Raw genomic sequence first — 21368 nt, 5'->3', positions numbered from 1 at the left:
AGACCAATAGTCCGAAACAGGCTGTCTACATGTGGAGTTGATGTGGCTCAGTAAAATTTTAAAGCTATAGGTGTGCTATACACCAGTGCTTCTGAATGTAAGCCTGGCTTCAGGTGCATACAGATATAATTTGCATATTTAGTAGTGTAGCATTGTGGGTAGCAACAGATGTTCACTTAAAGCTGAATTATGGCAGGTTCCTTCTGTTTTAAGAAGGCAAATCACACTAGACTTTGTCAACGGCACTACATTTGCCCATTTCCTGCTTCTAGCACATCACCATTAATAACTGACTGTTTACTTACTACTGCCTAAAGGTGATTAAACCAAAAACAAACCAACAATCGTCTGTATAGAAAACTCAAATGTAACTGATTGAATTTAAAGGATATAAAATAAAATAAAATTGTCTAGTATTTGTCCACCTTGCATATAATTTTTTTTTTAAGCAACCAAGTTTATTGTGAAAAGAAGAATCCTACATCAGACAACCATCAGTACAATCAGCAGCTATATACAAACATACAAATAAATACAATGGCTAGCTCTTATTTGTAAAAAGAGAATAAACAAAACTATAAATCAGTTGCCATAAAACATACGAAGTAGTAGCGTGAGGGAGATTGGTCATCAGCTCAACAAGAAGGTCAATACAGAGCATTCAACATATTAAAGGGAACCTAAACTGAGAAGGATATGGATTTTTCCTTTTAAAATAATACCAGTTGCCTGACTCTCCTGCTTTTCCTGTGTCTCTAATACTTTCAGCCACAGCCCCTCAACAAGCATGCAGATCAGGAGCTCTGACTGAAGTCAGACTGGATTAGCTGCATGCTTGTTTCAGGTGTGTGATTCAGCCACTACTGCAGCCAAATAGATCAGCAGGTTCCCTTTAAAGAGAGTCTGAAGGCATAATAATTTCCTTTTTTAATCTTGTAGTACTCTTAAGCATTAAGACCACAGCTGTTTCACTTTATCCCTGCGGCAGAACGCTGTATTTATACCCCGAAATCCCAGTTTGTAGATTTTGCTGCCCGGGGGAGGCAGAGCTTTGTGCTGTAGCTCTGCCTCCATTCACATCAATCTGCGATAATCGCTGCCTCTCCCAGACATCTCTCTGTGAAAGAAGCCTGAGAGGGGGAGGGGTGGGGAGAGAGCGGAGACTGGTGGAGATTGACTGGATTAGAGGCAGAGCTACTGCAAACAGCTCTGCTTCTACCAGGAAGAGGAATTTGCGATCCGCTGAATATTGCGCCCGGGATTTAGGGGGCATAAATACATTGTTCTGCCATTGGGGATGCAGTGAAACAGCTGTGGTCTTAATGCTTAAAGGAATCATCAGGCAAAACAAACAAAAAAAAACGCTTTACTCACCTGGGGCTTTCTCCAGCCCCTAGCAGCAGACTGTCCCACGCTGACCGTAGAACCATTAGGGCCCATCCTGTGTGGTAAGTGCCCCAAAGTGGGGTGTGTTGTGTCTTTCTCTTCTGTACCAGTGAAGGAGGACCTGTTATTGTAACTGTGAAACAAACTAGTGTGGCTTCCAAAGGATTTTGAAGGGTGTATTTTTTTTCCCTTTACATTGATTCATTTTTTTTTTGTGCAACAGCATTGAACTGATTTTTTTTTTCTTTTGCAACTCGCTAGCAGCAATTGCCATTTTGTATCATCACATTACTGACTTCTCAGTGTCCTCCCCCTCATTGACATCCTGATCAGCGTCACATGTTTGATTTTTGCCCCCGTCAATATTTGTTTGAGATGATGATTAACTATGGGTGACATGCAGACCTCGGCTGTGCTGTCCATTGACAGTGCACAGCTAAAAGGGTTACCTTTTCAGGCATACTGAGTGACCGACTAAAGAATCTACCTCATAACACTTCACAGCACTCCCACCAAGGTATGTGATCTATAAATTCTGTTCTCGAGGAGCCGATGAGAAAAGGAGCCAAAGTCACTGTGTTTTGCTGCCACTGGAACATTTAATTTAGACAATGAGAAAGAATGCTGTTAACTATAAAAATTGTAATGTTCTCAGTCCAAGCTGGAATAATTTTAGGGCTTATCCACACTCCAAGCAATGCTGAGCTCTGCGCGACAGCCTCGGCCCCGCCTCCAGAGCACTGCTAGCTTACCTTTTCTAAAGTCTACAGTGCAGCTCACACCATAAAGATGTCATGTGAGGTAACATAAATTGTCTTGTCTGCAGTATTTAGGTGCACTGTGAGGGACCAGCCGATGCATTATTATTAACTGGGGCTGCATCACAATGCCAACAGTGGTTTGTGGATTTGTTGAGTGGATGTGACTTGACGTGTAATATAAATTGGGTAAATGAGCCATTTGGGGCTTACTTAAAAGGCTACTGAACACAATGCTAATGGCTGCAGCAATTTACAGCATTAAATAAAAGTTCAGCTACATCCTTGCAAGGCAATTTCCAATTGGTTATTGTGATACATTGAAAATATAGGTAAATCTAGGGCCTCTGTTCTTCAGTATTGTTCTCATGGTGTTAGGGGCTGCTTATTTTGTATGCTGTTACTGCTTGATGTTTGCTGCTTTTTCACAATACTTAGATTTTAGCATAACTGATAGTTACCTGGAAAGTATTGGATTGGTAGCAATCGCTTGCCTGTACTGACCAAATCTGCTGGGGACAGACTGACTGGCCACTTTGGATGCTTACTGCCAATAACTAATTACGGTACATCCAATAACTGTTTATAGCCTGGGCTCAGACCATTCAGCAATGATACACCTCACAGGAAGTGATGGTGGGGGTGTGACTATTTTATGCTGCAATAAGTATACTAAATTAACCCTCCACACTACACTATGTTTTAGCTAACAGCTTCCTGTATTTAAAAGCAAGGGCCCGTATGCAATTCACTTTTTCTCCTTAGTTTTCTCCCTGATGATAATTTCACACCTTGTCATAAAATTCTTTTTAAACTGCCAGCAAGCAATACTCAAAATAATTTTGATAGTACTTTTTTGCCTACTTTTGTGTACTATTACAAATTCGATACCTGCATTTAAAGGGGGTTTAGATGCTTTCCTTGCGTTGAAAGACATCCATGGCTACAATTACTAGGAATGCCCAATGATGTTGATCCAGGGATTATATCTGATTGCCATCTGGAGTCGGGAAGGAATTTTTCCCTTTTGGGGCTAATTGGACCACGCCTTGTAAGGGTTTTTCGCCTTCCTCTGGATCAACAGGGATATATGAGGGAGCAGGCTGGAGTTGTACTTTGTTCTCTGGTTTAACTCGATGTACATATGTCTTTTTTCAACCCAAGTAACTATGTAACTATGTAATTGTAAAATGCTTAAAGGACCACTATTGCGAAAAAGGTAGGCAGTTAAAATCTGGCAGAAATGACAGGTTTTGGGCCTGTCCATCTCCTCATTGGGGATTCTCAGGATTTTCTTTGTTTTAAACAGCATTTCCTGAACAGCAGTTTAGGTGCTGTAATAGTAAGATACCAGCCAGCCTCCCTACTCACTTGCATGCTATTTTGTCAGTTTGACTTTGCAACTACAGTACTGTTCAGGAAATGCTGTTGAAAACAAAGAAAACCCTGATAATCCCCCATGAGGAGATGGACTGGCCAAAAACATGTCGGTTCTGTCAGATTATAACTGCCTACTATTTTTGCAATAGTTGTCCTTTAAAAGTTATTCTAAAGAGAGAAACAGTATTAGTATTCGCTAAATAATTGCCAAAAGAGGAATTGGGTAAGCATTTTTTTCTTTGTCCTACCTTCTCCCATGCAGGCTTAGCCTAGCTATGGACCATTGTACTGGGTTACATATTAGGCCCATATCCTATTAACTTTTAAACCTCACCAATAAAATACCTTTAAAGCACCCACCATGTAAGAAAAGACCTCATAATAAGTTTGATATTACTTTTTTGCCTACTTTTTAGTACTTTTTCAATTGCTGAGTGTTAAGTTATTCTTTGGATAAGATGAAAATTATCTCCAGGAGAAAACTCTGGACAAACGTTAATTGGATCAGGGCCAATGTGTCAGTGTGAAAGTACCTTTAAGGTGCGTACACACACACACTACAGAAGCCAACGACGGGTCCATCAGACTCCGCTCAACGGATCGTTCAGGAACAGTCTTATCAGTCCGCACTACTGTCTGCTGAAAGTCCGTCCAGCGGGAGGGTCTGACGGACCCGTCGTTGGCTTCTGTAGTGCGTGTGTCTTTAAAGACGCACTGAAGCGAAAAAAAATATGATAAAATGATTTGTATGTGTAGTACAGCTCAGAAATAAAACATCAGGAGCAGAGACATAAGTCTAATGTTGTTTCCAGTACAGGAAGAATTAAGAGACTCCAGTTGTTATCTATGCAAAAAAGCCATTGAGTTCTACGACTTTCAAAGTCACAGAGAGCTCTGAGTTCTGAAGATTGTTATCTGAGTTGTCAGACAACAATATTCTTTTTCTCTGCCAGAGGACAGGTCAATAGTTCACAGCCTGCTCTGTAAAGACATTGAATGCTGAGTGTTGTGTAAACTGCACATATTAGAGAATGATGCAATGTTAGAAAAAAACAATATATAACTGAAAATAAAAATATAAGAATATTTTCTTTGCTACTAATCTTCTAGTAATTATCCATACTACACAGCCAATTCATTATATCATATATTTTTTTCGCTTCAGTGTCTCTTTAAGCCTGGTACACACACCCAATTTTAATTGGTCAATCATTTGGGCAATTTTACCACTTCCATGTAGTAAAAGGGACAACAAATTTTGAATACTATGAACAGATTGTGTAGGGAAGCTATCACACTACTTGTAAGTGGTAAAATTGGCCAATCAAAATTGGATGTGTGAATGCACCTTTAAGACCGGTACACACTTTCAATTATGACTTGCCAGTCATTGACCGATTTTACCACCTCCATGCAGTATGAGAGTCAACAGGCATTAAATACTATGAACAGATTGTGCAGATAAACCCTCATACCACATGGACGTAGTAAAATTGGTCAGTGATCGGCCAATCATAATTAAAAGTGTGTACCAAGCTTTACTACTGTGAACTTTTCTTTGCAGGCTGCAGGACGTAGACGATGCTCAGATGTGCTGCTGTCTCACTGACAGATGTCACCAAGCTGTGAAAGTGACAGGAAATCTCTGCAACACATTCTTAATTCAGACAGCAATTACATTCTGACTGGTCTTCCAATGATTTACTGCTCTACCCTACATCAACACAAATTGGCGGGATATCGACCATAACACAGCACACTAGGCAGCACTACTGGAAAGAGGCATTTTATAACTCACTGCTGTGGTTTAGAGAGACATAAGCTAGGCACACACAGATCAATTATGATCCAATTTGCCAAGCTGATTGGTCACAGTTATCAATTCGTATACCATACTGCACACTCGATTTTGGATTAAACCATTGGCACACAGCCATTAATTACCCCCCCCCCCCCCCCCACCCCCTTTCTCAAAGGTCTGAACTTCATGTTCAGTATTTCCTGCCATGTCCCCACACCTTGGGTTTGATTCACAAAGCTGTGATACATGCTATAATGGCTGTGATAAGCTCATCGCGCGGGTTAACGCACGTACAGGTTTGCACGCATTAACTTTCCCCGTTCACGCGCGAACATTTATCACAGCTTTGTGAATCAAGCCCCTGCTGTGCCATGTAATATAAATGTATTGTCACACCTCCCCATCCGGTGCCAAGTAATATAAATTTATTGTCACACCTCCTCCAGCTGTGCCAAGTAATATAAATGTATTGTCACATCCCCTTCTACTGTGTGAAGTAATATAAATGTATTATTACACCTCTGCATACTCTGCCAAGTAATATAAATGTATTATCACACCTCTTCATACTGTGCCAAGTAATATAAATGTATTATCACACCTCTTCATACTGTGCCAAGTAATATAAATGTATTATCACACCTCTTCATACTGTGCCAAGTAATATAAATGTATTATCACACCTCTTCATACTGTGCCAAGTAATATAAATGTATTATCACACCTCTTCATACTGTGCCAAGTAATATAAATGTATTATCACACCTCTTCATACTGTGCCAAGTAATATAAATGTATTATCACACCTCTTTTAATACAGTCAGTGCTTTTACTCTTAGAACATTTCCACCAGAAAACACCTTTAGGGAATAGGACTCCCCAAGTCGGCCAGACTACCATTACCGTAGTCAGGCAGGAGTGTATGGGGCATTAACAGGCTCCCCGCACCACTACGATCTCCAATCCAATATAAATATATTGTCATGCCTCCTCCTACTCTGCCAATTAAAAATATATTGTCACACCTCCCCATACTGTACCAAGTAATATAATTGTATTATCACCCCTCCTTCTATTGTGCCAAGTAATATAAATGTATTGTCATATATCCCCATACTACGCCTAGTAATATACCAGTAATAGTATTGTCATATATCCTCATACTGCGCCAAGTAATACAACTGTATTGTCATACCTCCTCCTACTGTAGCATGCAATATGCATGTATTGTCACACCTCCCCATACTGTGCCAAGTAATATAAATGTATTCTCATATATCCCCATACTATGCCTAGTAATATACCGGTAATTACTGTATATTGTCATATATCCTCATACTGCGCCAAGTGATACAACTGTATTGTCATACCTCTCCCAACTGTAGCATGCAATATGCATGTATTGTCACACCTCCTCATACTGTGCCAAGTAATATAAATGCGTTGTCATATATCCCCATACTATGCCTAGTAATATACCGGTAATTACTGTATATTGTCATATATCCTCATACTGCGCCAAGTGATACAACTGTATTGTCATACCTCTCCCAACTGTAGCATGCAATATGCATGTATTGTCACACCTCCTCATACTGTGCCAAGTAATATAAATGTGTTGTCATATATCCCCATACTATGCCTAGTAATATACCGGTAATTATATTGTCATACCTCCTCCTACTGTAGCATGCAATATGCATGTATTGTCACACCTCCTCATACTGTGCCAAGTAATATAAATGTATTGTCATATCTCTCCATACTGTGGCAAGTAATATAACTATTGTCACCCAGTGGCGTAACTGCAATTCATGAGGCTCCCAGCAAAACTTTGATGGGGCTCCTCAAATAATCACACCCTTCTCTTGCCTCCCCTTTGTGCCCTTCACAGCCTGGGGCCCCATCTCACAAGGGTCATAACACAAGTGTGGCCATAGTCCCCTGTATCAGAGGAAGGGAAGGTTAGTAGTTGGGGCCCCCCACAGCTCTGGGCCCCCTGCAATTGCAGGGTCTGCCCCCCTCTAGTTACACCCCTATTGTCACCCCTCCTCCTATGTGACAAGTAATATAAATCTATTGTCATATATCACCATACTTTGCCTAGTAATATAATTGTATTGTCATATCTCCCCATATTGTGCCAAGCATGGTAATACAAATGTATTGTCATACCTCCTCCTGCTGTACCAAGTAATATACATGTATTTGCACACCTCCTCATACTGAACCAAGTAATATAATTGTACTGTCATATCTATTCATACTGTTCCTAGTAATATAATTGTATTGTCCTATCTCCCCATACTGTGTTAAGTAATACAACTGTATGGTCACCCCTCCTCCTACTGTGGCAAGTAATATAATTGTATTGTCACCCCTCCTCCTACTGTGGCAAATAATATAAATGTATTGACCAATATCCACATACTGTGTTAAGTAATACAACTGTATGGTCACACCTCCTCCTACTGTGGCAAGTAATATAATTGTATTGTCACCCCTCCTCCTACTGTACCAAGTAATATAATTGTATTGTCACCCCTCCTCCTACTGTACCAAGTAATATAATTGTATTGTCACCCCTCCTCCTACTGTGGCAAGTAATATAATTGTATTGTCACCCCTCCTCCTACTGTACCAAGTAATATAATTGTATTGTCACCCCTCCTCCTACTGTACCAAGTAATATAATTGTATTGTCACCCCTCCTCCTACTGTGGCAAGTAATATAATTGTATTGTCACCCCTCCTCCTACTGTACCAAGTAATATAAATGTATTTATCAATATTCCCATACTGTGTTAAGTAATACAACTGAATTGTCACAACTCCTATGACTGTGGCAACTAATATAAATGTACTGTCATATCTCCCCATACTGTGGCAAGTAATAAAATTGTACTTTCATACCTCCCAACACTGTACAAAGTAATAAGCATGTATTTTAATACCTCCTAATAATGTGCCAAGTAATATAAATGTATTGTCATACCTCCTCATACTGTATCAAGTAATATAACTGTATGTTCATACTGTATATCCTCTTTTTGTGCCCAGTAATATTAATGTTCTGTTCCTAACATTCTAATTTTACAGCCAGAAAAACATGAAACTACTGAGCCATATTCTTTATGTTACTCTTTTCCTGCTGATTAACTCGTCATGTTACAAAGGTATGACTAAATGATACACAACACTTTTTATGTCTATATTGGATTCACCTGTGTATGTAGGTCAGGGGTCACTGAGCTTACCAAGCCAATTTGAGTTCCAATAATTAGTTCTAAAGGTTTTGGAATCAATTAAATTTATGCACCTGCCTAATTTTGTTTAAACAATTATTGCACACTTTCTGTAAATCCAATAAACTTCATTTCACTTCTCAAATACACTGTGTGTGTCTCCTATATGATATATTTAACTGACATTTTTTATCGTAACAACCAACGATTTATACAGGAAAATCATAATTAACAATGTTGCCAAAACTTTCGCACCCCACTGTATACTGTATTGTTGAGTGAAGGGCCAGCCTATGACGCATTTGTCTTTGAAACTTCTAGTATTTGTAGAGAAAGAAAAGGCACATCACGTGCTGAGGAAGCGAGCCAATCATTTTCTAGAGGAGATTCTTCCGGGAAACCTTGAACGGGAATGCTATGAGGAGACATGTTCTCAAGAGGAGGCACGGGAAATCTTCAAATCCCAGGAGAAGACAGTAAGCATAGCTCCAAAGCATCTCTGATTCACGTAATGTTCCCTTATTTCAACTCAAATCCATCTGTCTGTTTCCACCTCAACTTTCCCAGAACTCAAGGATATACAGTGGGTTGCAAAAGTATTCGGCCCCCTTGAAGTTTTCCACATTTTGTCACATTACTGCCACAAACATGCATCAATTTTATTGGAATTCCACGTGAAAGACCAATACAAAGTGGTGTACATATGAGAAGTGGATCGAAAATCATACATCATTCCAAACATTTTTTACAAATAAATAACTGCAAAGTGAGGTGTGCGTAATTATTCGGCCCCCTGAGTCAATACTTTGTAGAACCACCTTTTGCTGCAATTACAGCTGTCAGTCTTTTAGGGTATGTCTCTACCAGCTTTGCACATCTAGAGACTGAAATCCTTGCCCATTCTTCTTTGCAAAACAGCTCCAGCTCAGTCAGATTAGATGGACAGCGTTTGTGAACAGCAGTTTTCAGATCTTGCCACAGATTCTCGATTGGATTTAGATCTGGACTTTGACTGGGCCATTCTAACACATAGATATGTTTTGTTTTAACCACTTGAGGACCCAGCCTTTACCCCCCCCCCCCCCTTAAGGACCAGCTCTGTTTTTTGTGATCTGTGCTGGGTGGGCTCTGCAGCCCCCAGCACAGATCAGGTGGCATGCAGAGCAATCAGATCGCCCCCCTTTTTTCCCCCCTATGGGGATGATGTGCAGGGGGGGTCTGATCGCTCTGGTCAGCAGGCATGTTGGGGGGGGGGGCACCTCAAAGCCCCCCTCTGATGCAAAATACCCCCCTCCCTCTCCTACCTCTCCCCCCTCGTGATCCGCGCTGCACAGGACGCTATCCGTCCTGTGCAGCCTGTGACAGGATGTCCCCTGTCACATGGCGGCGATCCCCGGCCGCTGATTGCCCGGGGATCGCCGATCTGCCTTGCGCCGTTCAATGTAAACAAAGGAGACATGCGTCTCCTGCGTTTACATTTAGTCTGCGAGCCGCGACCTGCTCTGTGATCTAACAGGAAATGGCCGCTCGCACGAGTGGCCTTTCCTGATTAATTAGGGAGGCACCTGGCGACGCAGATCTGCGTCGCTGGTCCTCCAGCTACCACTTTGCCGCCGCACGGTATGAGTGTGCGGTCGGCAAGTGGTTAAACCATTCCATTGTTGCCCTGGCTTTATGTTTAGGGTCATTGTCCTGCTGGAAGGTTAACCCTCCGCCCCAGTCTCAAGTCTTTTGCAGTCTCCAAGAGGTTTTCTTCCAAGATTGCCCTGTATTTGGCTCCCTCCATCTTCCCATCAACTCTGACCAGCTTCCCTGTCCCTGCTGAAGAGATGCACCCCCCGAGCATGATGCTGCCACCACCATATTTGACAGTGGGGATGGTGTGTTCAGAGTGATGTGCAGTGTTAGTTTTCTGCCACACATAGCGTTTTGCATTTTGGCGAAAAAGTTCCATTTTGGTCTCATCTGACCAGAGCACCTTCTTCATGTGGAAGAAGGTGCCCTGGTCAGATGAGACCAAAATGGAACTTTTTGCTGTGTCCCCCCACATGGCTTGTGGCAAACTGCAAACGGGACTTCTTATGCTTTCTGTTAACAATGCCTTTCTTCTTGCCACTCTTCCATAAAGGCCAACTTTGTACAGTGCATGACTAATAGTTGTCCTGTGAACAGAGTCTCCCACCTGAGCTGTAGATCTCTGCATCTCGTCCAGAGTCACCATGGGCCTCTTGACTGCATTTCTGATCAGCGCTCTCCTTGTTCGGCCTGTAAGTTTAGGTGGATGGCCTTGTCTTGGTAGGTGTACAGTTGTGCCATACTCCTTCCAATTTTGAATGATCACTTGAACAGTGCTCCGTGGGATGTTCAAGGGTTTGTAAATCTTTTTGTAGCCTAAGCCTGTTTTAAATTTCTCAATAACTTGATCCCTGACCTGTCTTGTGTGTTCTTTGGACTTCATGGTGTTGTTGCTCCCAATATTCTCGTAGACAACCTCTGAGGCCCTCACAGAGCAGCTGTATTTGCACTGACATTAGATTACACACAGGCGCACTCTATTTAGTCATTAGCACTCATCAGGTAATGTCTATAGGCAACTGACTGCACTCAGATCAAAGGGGGCCGAATAATTATGCACACACCACTTTGTAGTTATTTATTTGTAAAAAATGTTTGGAATCATGTATGATTTTTGTTCCACTTCTCATGTGTACACCACTTTGTATTGGTCTTTCATGTGGAATTCCAATAAAATTGATTCATGTTTGTGGCAGTAATATGACAAAATGTGGAAAACTTCAAGGGGGCCAAATACTTTTGCAACCCACTGTATGTGCGCATGGGGATAGGGGTGACAGTATTCTTGCCATGTATCATAGAAGTGTACATGAAATAAAGGTTTGGGGTATCCATGAACTATCAACTGTGGGACCTTATGTAGACAGGCGTGTGCCTTTCGAAAATCATGTCCAATCATCAACTGAATTTACCACAGGTGGACTCCAATTAAGCTGCAGAAACATCTCAAGGATGACCAGCATTTGACCTTGGGGTAGATTCCACTAACCATTTATGCCACGCGGACGTGAGCCTCACGTCTGCAGTGGCAGCTGCTACAGCCGCAGGACATGCTAGTCACGTTGGCAGGCCACCCGTGATGAAGGCTTCCATTAAAGCCTGTGTCACTTCCCTAGTTACAATGTAGCAACACATTGTTTCCTATGTAGCGTACTTGTACGCTACATAGGATTTGCTCAGACATCTTGTGGCCAAGTAGTAAAATTACACCTACTGACTTTAGGGATTAAAAAAAAAATTAATATGTATGTCAAGAGGGCAAATTATTATAAATGTATGGGCTAAAAATTAGCGATGGATGTAAAACTGAAAAAAATGTACCTTTATTTCCAAATAAAATATTGTCACCATACATTATACTAGGGATATAATTTTAACATTGCAATAACTGTGACAAATAGGCAAATAAAATGTGTGGATTTTAATTACGGTAGCATGTGGTATTTTAAAACTATAATGGCCAAAAACTGTGAAATAATGATTTTTTTCCATTTTTTCCTTAACTATTCCCATTAAAATGCATTTGGAATAAAAAAAATCTTAACAATTGGTGGTGGAAAAAACAAGGTATAGATCATTTCTTTGTGATAAGTAGTCATAAAGTTATTGTGGAATGAAAGGGAGGAGTGCTGAAATTGGGAAAATTCCTCTCGTCCATAAGGTGAAAAATACCCGCTGGCTGAAATGCTTAATCTAGATTAGCTGGCATTATGCAAAGTGCGTAACTTGTGTTATATACATTGTACATGCAATGTGTGTGGCTAGCTTGACTGTTCAGTGCACTAAACAAGTCAATCAGTAATGCATTTTTGTACATATACATACAACGTATACGTTGTGTGATTAATGCTATGTACATAATTCATGATGGGCACTTTGTGTTACACTTGTTAATGCTTATATCTGCTATCAAAGGACTGTAAAGATTATTAATCTAACCCATGGATCTTGTACTTTTAAGGTATGCTGATTATTTTTCCCCAACCACAATTTTAGTGACAATGTCCACCAGGGCCGCCTTCAGGGGGGTACCACCCATTACAGGAGTATGGGGCCCCTGCAGTGACTGGGGCCCGCCCTCCCTGATGAGTGACATACATTTAACTGTTTCCAGGCTCCAGCGGTGTGCATTGAATAGGAAAAACTAACTGTTTCAGCTTCGGAGATTAGAAATTCCACACTCAAGTACACAAACTGTGTTTTTTCTGCAGCGCTTTACAGAGTACATAGTCACATCACTGACCATCCTCAGAGGAGCTCACAATCTAATCCCTAGCATAGTCATAACCTAATGTCCTACTATGTTATTATAATATATTTATATAGCACTGACATCATGTGTCTTTTATGGGGAAACACTGCTTTTTCTTGGTAGGGTGGGCAGAGGAGAGTGAGGGGGGGCCCAGTAAGTTTGCTGGTATGGGGCCCACTAATTTCTGAAGGCAGCCCCGATGTACTATTATTACCATGGGTTGAGACTGGGTGGAGGTGGATAGAAACTTTTACTGGCACTGGTAGAGTATAGATAAAAAGTAAATTAAGATAAGTTGAAGTATAGAAAAGTGGACAGTGTCACAGCGACAGACAGAAAATTGATGGGGATGGGGTGGAAACAGAGTGGTACAGAGAAATAATGAGTAGGAATGGGTAGGGGACAATACAAATTTGATGGTGATAGGCAGAGGTCAGGACAAGAACTTATCCCTGTAAAAGGAAATAAATATTGCAGCCACTGTATCCCTCTCAGTTCAGGTGTACTTTAAGTATCCTAACACATTTCTGGGATGCATAAAATGGGAAATAAAATCTTGAGATGCTAGTATACTACTCCCTTTCTATAAATCACTTGTGAGGTCACATCTGGAGTATGGAATACAGTTTTGGCCACCACACTATAGAAAGGAAATTGACCTTCTAGAACAGGTTCAAAGACGGGCAACTAAATTAATCAGAAGGATGGAAAATCTTAATAACCAACAATGGTTGGACACACTCGGCTCATTAAGCGTGGAAAAAAGGTGACTGAAAAGTTAAAATCTGGAATATCTTACCTGAGCAAGTAGCTACGGTACACTCTGCATTTAAAGAGGGCTTGGATGATTTATTTGCATTGAAGGGCATCCACTGCTATAATTACTAGGTAATTCCTGGCCGTGTTGATCCAGGGATTACCTGGAGTCGGGAAGGAATTTTTCCCCATTAAGGCTAATTGGCCCAGGCCTTGTACGTTTTTTGCCTACCCGTGGATCATCTGGGATATGTGCGGGTTCAGGATTGTGTTTTTTTTTCTTTTTCCGTTCTGGTTCAACCAACTGGATGGATCTTTTTTTTCAACCAAAAATTAAAGGGGCACTATGGCGAAAAATTTTAAAATGTAAAATATGTGCAAACATAAACAAATAAGAAGTACATTTTTCCAGAGTAAAATGAGCCATACATTACTTTTCTCCTATAATGCTGTCACTTACAGTAGGTTGTAGAAATCTGACAGAAGTGACAGGTTTTGGACTAGTCCATCTCTTCATAGGGGATTCTCAGCAAGGCTTTTATTCTTTATAAAGATATTCCCTGAAAATAAATATATCCCTGAGAATCCCCTATAAAGAAATGGACTAGCCCAAAACCTGTCACTGCTGTCAGATTTCTACAACCTACTGTAACTGAAAGCAACATGAGAGAAAAGTAATTTATGGCTCATTTTTCTCTGAAAAAAAATGTACTGCTTATTTGTATATGTTTGCACATATTTTAAATTTTACAGTTGTTCGCTGTAGTGCCCCTTTAACTATGTTGCTATGTTACAGGTGTTTGAGGTTCTGTCACCCACAATAGTCGATAAAGACTTAGTAAACACCATAAAGGAGTACACACTGGAATGATGTTGAAAAACATAGCTGTGAAACAATTAATGAGAGGCTGAAGTACGGTTCAATAAAGTAAGCAGTACACTTTGTATATTTTTATTTATAGAATGTAATGTTAGAACTACTCTTTTCTTTTCCAGACAGAGTTTTGGTATCATTATAAAGGTAAGTGAAAATGTCACGTTTGAATAGAAGAAATGTATCTTCTTCGGTTTCTGTAAAAGAAGCAAGGTATCTAGGCATCGTGCACAGAAGCAAAACCTAAGCAGACCAAAGAATGATACCTGCAGGGGCTAACATCGTATTTCCTGCTCAATGGAACCAGCAGGGGCGTAGCAATAGGGGGTGCAGAGGTTGTGACCTCATCGGGGCCCCCAGGGGCCCTACCTCTACTGCACTATTTGCTCTCTATTGGTCCTGTGCTCATAATAATAACTTCTTTAGTTACTTTGAATAGTTGTAATCATTAACAAACTGCTAACCATTCCATTCTTGCACCTCTGACACGGTAGTTGCCATTGGCAGGTTTATTATGTATAGAGTGCTTGGGGGACCCTATTGTAAAACTTGCCCACAGCTCCTTAGATACGCCCCTGGGGACCAGTTTGGGAGCCCTCTGCACACCCATTTTTTGTCACCATGACTGCAAAAACCGTTACAATTTGTCTTTCTGATGCAATTTTGCAAAATAATAGCTGGCTTCAAATTAAAATGGAAAGGTCATTTTTTAATAATATTTAGGGAACATATTTATAAAGCAGCAATCATCACCACTATATAAATTAACCTCTCCACGCTACTGTACATACTGCAGTTTATTTTTGCACTATTTATAATATCCAATTAAATGCATTCAAATTTTATTTTTGAAGTCAACAAAACTCAATAACTCTCAAGTGAAAAAACGCTGTGAATGCTAAAATGCAGCAGTTTTTGTATTTTCACAAATGCCAACTGCAATATGGTTAAGTGCTTGTCACATCTGGCACCTTGTGCTGATAGCTGTCACAATTAACCATTACTATTTTCGTTCAAATTGTCATCAGTGTCACTGTAAACATTACAGCAATAACTTGGGATAGCCAGTACTTTAGTACACTTTCATTTCCCTTTAAAGTGTAAGTGTACTTCAGACAGACTTAAAAACTTATTTTGCTCATCCTCAGTCACTAAAAAATTACTTTACTTCTTTACATATTTTTGTGTGTCTCTTTAGGGCTCTTTTTCACTGATTGCGTTTGTGCATGCGATTGGCAAAATGCAGCACACAGTTTAAAACAAAAAATATTATTATTATTATTTATTTATTTATAAAGCGCCAACATATTCCGTGGCGCTGTACAATGTAAGAAAACAAACAAGGGATACATAATGATACAGACAATGATATACATGAAATATGAACACTGATACAAGATACAGCACTGCTGATTACAACTTGATTTAACATGATGACTAAAATGTATACATTTCTAACAGAGTGCAAGCAATTGAATTAATAACATTCCATGACACAAAAGGGTGAGAGCCCTGCCCTTGCGAGCTTACAATCTAAAGGAATGGGGTGGAAACAAGAGGTGGGGGAAGTATACAGTATATGTACAGGCAGTGCGTAATTAGGTTATTTAGTGGGTGCATGGCCTAAGCTAGAGAATATGCTTGTCGGAAAAGGTGGGTTTTGAGGGAACGTTTAAAGATTTCGAAGGTGGGAGAGTGGCGGATGTGTTGTGGAAGGGCATTCCAGAGGAGGGGTGAGGAACGTGAGAAGTCTTGTACACGTGAATGTGAGGAGGTAATTGTAGGAGAGGATAGAAGAAGCTCGTGTGCAGATCTGAGATTGCGGTTGGGTTGGTAACTGGAGACTAATGAGGAGATGTACAGGGGAGAGAGATTGTGGAGAGCTTTGTAGGTTATGGTTAAGAGTTTGAACTGAATCCTCTCATTAATTGGTAGCCAGTGAAGAGCTTGACAGAGAGGGTCAGCAGAGGAAGAGCGAGAGGAGAGATGAATGAGTCGAGCAGCAGAGTTCAGTACAGAATTGAGCGGTGTTAGTCGGTTAGTTGGAAGTCCACCAAGCAATATATTGCAATAGTCCAATCGAGATATAATAAGAGCATGTACTAACATTTTGGTTGTGTCATGGGAGAGAAAAGGTCGGATACGTGCTATGTTTTTCAGTTGGAAATGGCAGGAGCTGGTTAGGGAGTTAATGTGAGGAGTAAATGAGAGAGAAGAATCAAATATTACCCCCAAGCACTGTGTTTTGGGAATTGATGTTATAGACGTGTTGTTAACATTTATTGTAATATCAGGCAAAGGGGTGGACAGGGATGGTGGAAAGACTATTAGTTCAGTTTTATTCATATTAAGTGTTAAGAAGCGAGAGGACATGAAAGAGGAGATAGCGGACAGGCAGTCAGGAACCCGTGTGAGGAGGGAGTTAAGGTCTGGGGCCGAGAGGTACAGTTGTGTATCGTCTGCATATAGGTGGTATTGGAAACCAAATGAGCTGATTAAGTTACCAAGACCGTGCATGTAGATGGAGAAGAGGAGGGGACCGAGGACAGAGCCTTGAGGTACCCCTACAGACAGAGGATGTGAAGAGGAGGCCTGATCTGAATAAGAAACAGTGAAAGACCTTCCAGAGAGGTAGGATGATATCCAGGAGAGAGAGAGGTCCTTTATTCCTATAGATGAAAGGATCTGCAGGAGTAGAGTGTGGTTGACAGTGTTGAATGCTGATGACAGATCTAGAAGGATGAGTATGGAATAATAGCCTTTGGATTTAGCTGTGAGGAGATCATTAGCTACTTTGGTGAGGGCTGTTTCTGTGGAGTGGTTTGGCCGGAAGCCAGATTGGAACTGATCGAGCAAGGAATTTGCAGATAAATACTGACTTAGTTCTGCATGGATGTGGCGTTCAAGTAATTTAGATGCAAATGGAAGAAGTGACACTGGGCGGTAGTTAGCAAGTTCGGTGGGGTCTAGAGATGGTTTTTTCAGTAGTGGTGTTACAACAGCCCTCTTGAGTGAGGATGGAAAAATTCCAGTGGAGAGGGATAGGTTAACAAGCGATGTTAGGGCAGGGATGAGGGATGTGGATAGCTGTGGAATGAGATGTGATGGGATAGGATCCAAAGAACAGGTGGTTAGATGGGATTTGGAGATAAGGGAAGAGAGCGAAAGTTCAGAGAGTGGAGAGAAACTGGAAAGAGAGCAGTCAACAAGAGGAGTGGAGATGGAGTTTGATGTCTGCGTGGAAAACACACTACAGATTTTTGTAATTTTATCTGTAAAGTATGTTGCAAATTCTTCAGCTGATAAGCATGAAGAAGGAGGAGGAGGGGGTGCAGGTACTCTGTTAAACTAACATATTGCGCTGCACTTTTTCATGATCAGAAATGTCCTGCATGTTGCATTTTCCCTGCCTGAACAAAATTGCAAAACGTAATTGTGGTAAAATGGCATTGTAAAATTGCAAATGCAGTTATATTTTACAGTGTAAAAGAGCCCTTAGGTCTATGTTCACAGTAGCCATTGCGTTTCCTTCCCTGTGACAGCAGAATCAGGAAGCCGGTACCACCATCCAAATAGTATTTTACGCTCTTTATGCTGTATGAAAATTAAATAAAAAGAGCTTAAAATACTCAGTTGATCCGTTGTGCTGCTGGATCTGCCTGGGCACATCCATCCTACCGACTAAGCCGGAGAGAGTGCCACACAACTACGCTCACTTCCCTGTGACATCGGGAGCGTAACGGATCAGGACAGCGGCAATGCATGTTATGCTCGCGGTATGTGGGGTACAGTGAAGCATAAAGTCAATGAAAAATATGCTTCACTTACACTGTTAACGTGCGTGTTTAGCGGTAATGATGCCGGCAACTCGTTATACCACAACATTCCCATATCCCCATATGTGGTGCATTGCTGTCTGCCAAGCCGTGTTTCAAAGCGGTAGTTACAACGAAATGAACCACTGTGAACATTGCCTAATACTATTTTTTCAAACAGAAATTGCAGTCACTGAGTGACAGGATTACTAGCTGGGTTTCCCATGCTCTCCCCCTCTTTATACTGTAGGCAGGGCGTGGTATATCATGTTATTAAGGCTTGTCCTGACAAGACTTGCTAGCACTGTATGTAGCTGAATGCATGAAGAGTCATGTGATCAGTTTGACTAGGTGACAGATTTGTCAGGGCTTATTCACAGTGTGACGTTGCATTGCAATGCAATGTTAAAGTCACAACGCAGCATTACAACATAAGGCAAAAAAAAAGGTGGTAACGCACATTAATGCTGCGTTACCTTCGCATACAGTAGGTACAGTAAAGCAAATGAACAGTATGCTTTCCTGTACCTGGTAACATGTGCGTGTAGAGGTAATGCTCTGCAGCAGTGCGTTACCATAACGTTTAACATTACAATGCGACGCTAAAGTCGCACTGTGAACGTCCCATAGTATTATCATTGCAGTGCTCCGCAATGTCCCACTGTGAATGTAGCCTCCGGCCTGCTTAAGGGCTGGTTCACACTCAGAATGTAAATCGCAAATTGCACTTGCAACCTCGATTTTGCATCAAAAAAGTATACAATTTTGCCAACGCAAATGCGTTTGTGATTCCTGTTCAACAAAACAAGAATCACATTGCAATCGCCCCCAAAATGCTTCATGCAGCACATTTGAAATGTATGCAAATTGCAAACGCTGCAGTGAGAATGATCCCGTAGGGATACATTGACATTGATCAGCAATGCGCTGAAAAGCGCCCGAGTGTCAACCAGCCCTTAGACTAGTCAGAAAACAGAAGGGACATACGGTATACAGTAATCATGACCAATCAACTAGAGTTTCATAAATGTATCAGCTAATCTGACAAAAGCTTACTATACATTCTTGAGTTATAAAATATGATTAAAAAACACAAGCATACAAACATGCAGCCTATCAAAAAGTGCCTTTCAGGGGCGTAGCAATAGGGGTTGCAGAGGTTGCGACCGCATCGGGGCCCTTGGGCCAGAGGGGCCCCGAAGGGCCATGCCTCAACTACAGTATTAGCTCTCTATTGGGCCTGTGCTGGTAATAATCACTTCTATAGATACTTTGAATAGTGATAATCATTAACACGCTGTTCCCCATCCCCTTCTTGCACCTCTGACACTGTAGTTGCCAATGGCAGGTTTTGGTGCGCCGTATCCATTGTTATGTATAGAGTGCTTGGGGGGGCCCCATTGTAAAACTTGCATCGGGGCCCACAGCTCCTTAGCTACGCCACTGGTGCCTTTTCTATCAATAATATATGGTGCAACAGATAATCATGATTGAAAAGGAGCATTTGAAGACCATGCAGGCATTGCAGAGTTGCTTGGCTGCATTTACAATATATTATGTTTTTGTTGTTGTTGTTGAATGGAGTGTTATTTCATCTTTATAGATCTAAGTCCGTGTAAAGATAACCCGTGTGAGCATGGAGGAATCTGCCAGCAGTACCACTACACATATACATGTCTGTGCCCACCACGTTACTCAGGCCGGCACTGTGAGAATGGTAAGGGGTCTATTCATCAACTGTACACATATAACATCACTTCTTCTATCAGGTGTAAACACCACATCCATGCATGTATGCCCAGCCTGGCCAGCATTGCTGCCCCTCTCTGCACTACTGGCACACAAAGTATTTTTTAGGGTGCCAATATTTACGCTTTTCAATGCTGTGCCGAACCTTGCCCCCACCAATCTGTGCCTAACCCTGACTCCTAACTTCCCACATGCTGAACCCTACCTGTCCCTCCTCCCTCCACTGCTCTATGCCTAGCCTCTCCCCTCTTTCTCGTGCCCAGCACTAAACTTTCCTGTATCTAACCCAGGGATGTCAAACCGGTCCTGAGAGGACCGAGGTCCTCACACATTTTTGACACAGCTCAAATTAATTGATGAGTCTGAATCAGGAAAGGTGTGGTCCATCAGGTAGAACACATTGCTCTCTTTCTCAGTCCATCCGATACACTGGCATTGAACTGGCCCTCCAGGCATGTAGTTCGACACCTGTGATCTAACCCTAGTCTCCTTTCTCTTCTGTGCCTAACATTAGCCTGTCTCCTCTGTTTTGCCTAACCCTAACCTTCTTACTTCTCCTTTGCTCAAACCTAAGTTACTCCCTTCCCTGCCGCCTCTGGACTACCTCCACGCATCAAGACGTTGGTCCACGGCCAACAGGATAATGCATGACTCCTCCCATCCTGGCAGGGGATTCTTCCACCTGCTCCCCTCAGGAACATCATAACCAAAACTTCCAGCCACAAGAACACCTTCTTCCCTAAGCAGTCCTCCCCTACACAACCCCCCAGCCTCCCATGCCTATCTGTAAATAATCACATTACTGAACCCAGACTAAGATGTGCCCCAGGGCCCCCAACAGCTTACTCTCCAGTTATCTGGCTTGCAGTCACTGTGCCATGTATCCCCTTTTCTTATTTCTCTCTGCTTTATACACAATAGGGGAATGAAAGCTGAGTGAGTTGTGCGCCCCCTCCTACACTGCGCCCTGAGGCTGGAGCCTCTCTCGCCTCTGCTTCAGCCCGGCCCAGACTGTTGCACTTGCCATGTTTACCACAGATAATTCCAGCACTTCTCCTAACTGGGGAATAAAGTTTATTCTGATTCTGAATTTTTGGCAGTTGGAAACAGCTATGTCCTGCAATGCAACAAGGCTCCCACAGTGTGATGTCAGCACCATGGTTCTGACATCACACTGTGAGAGGGGTTTCAATACAATATCAGCCAAACGGAGCCCCCTGATGACTCTTTTGAGAAAAGTAAAATATTTATCATGGGAAAGGAGATATCAGCTACTG

The 21368-nt window shown here is 41.6% G+C and overlaps 1 protein-coding gene across 1 annotated transcript in view; it reads left to right on the top strand.

Annotated features, from left to right (window-relative positions):
• The first annotated feature begins 1796 nt into the window (after positions 1-1796).
• Positions 1797-21368, top strand: part of LOC137571459 (coagulation factor X-like) — a 31931-nt gene continuing 12359 nt past the window's right edge. Inside the window, exons 1-5 of the mRNA XM_068280594.1 lie at positions 1797-1903; positions 8425-8501; positions 8892-9046; positions 14650-14674; positions 19946-20059. Coding sequence (XP_068136695.1) covers positions 8435-8501; positions 8892-9046; positions 14650-14674; positions 19946-20059 — 361 coding nt within the window. The 5' untranslated portion in view covers positions 1797-1903; positions 8425-8434. The remainder of the gene's footprint in view (positions 1904-8424; positions 8502-8891; positions 9047-14649; positions 14675-19945; positions 20060-21368) is intronic.

The sequence above is a fragment of the Hyperolius riggenbachi genome, chromosome 4 (assembly GCF_040937935.1).
Source record: "Hyperolius riggenbachi isolate aHypRig1 chromosome 4, aHypRig1.pri, whole genome shotgun sequence".
Classification (NCBI taxonomy): domain Eukaryota; kingdom Metazoa; phylum Chordata; class Amphibia; order Anura; family Hyperoliidae; genus Hyperolius; species Hyperolius riggenbachi.
Note: the sequence above shows the minus strand (reverse complement) of the source record. Positions and strands in the feature narration are given on the sequence as shown.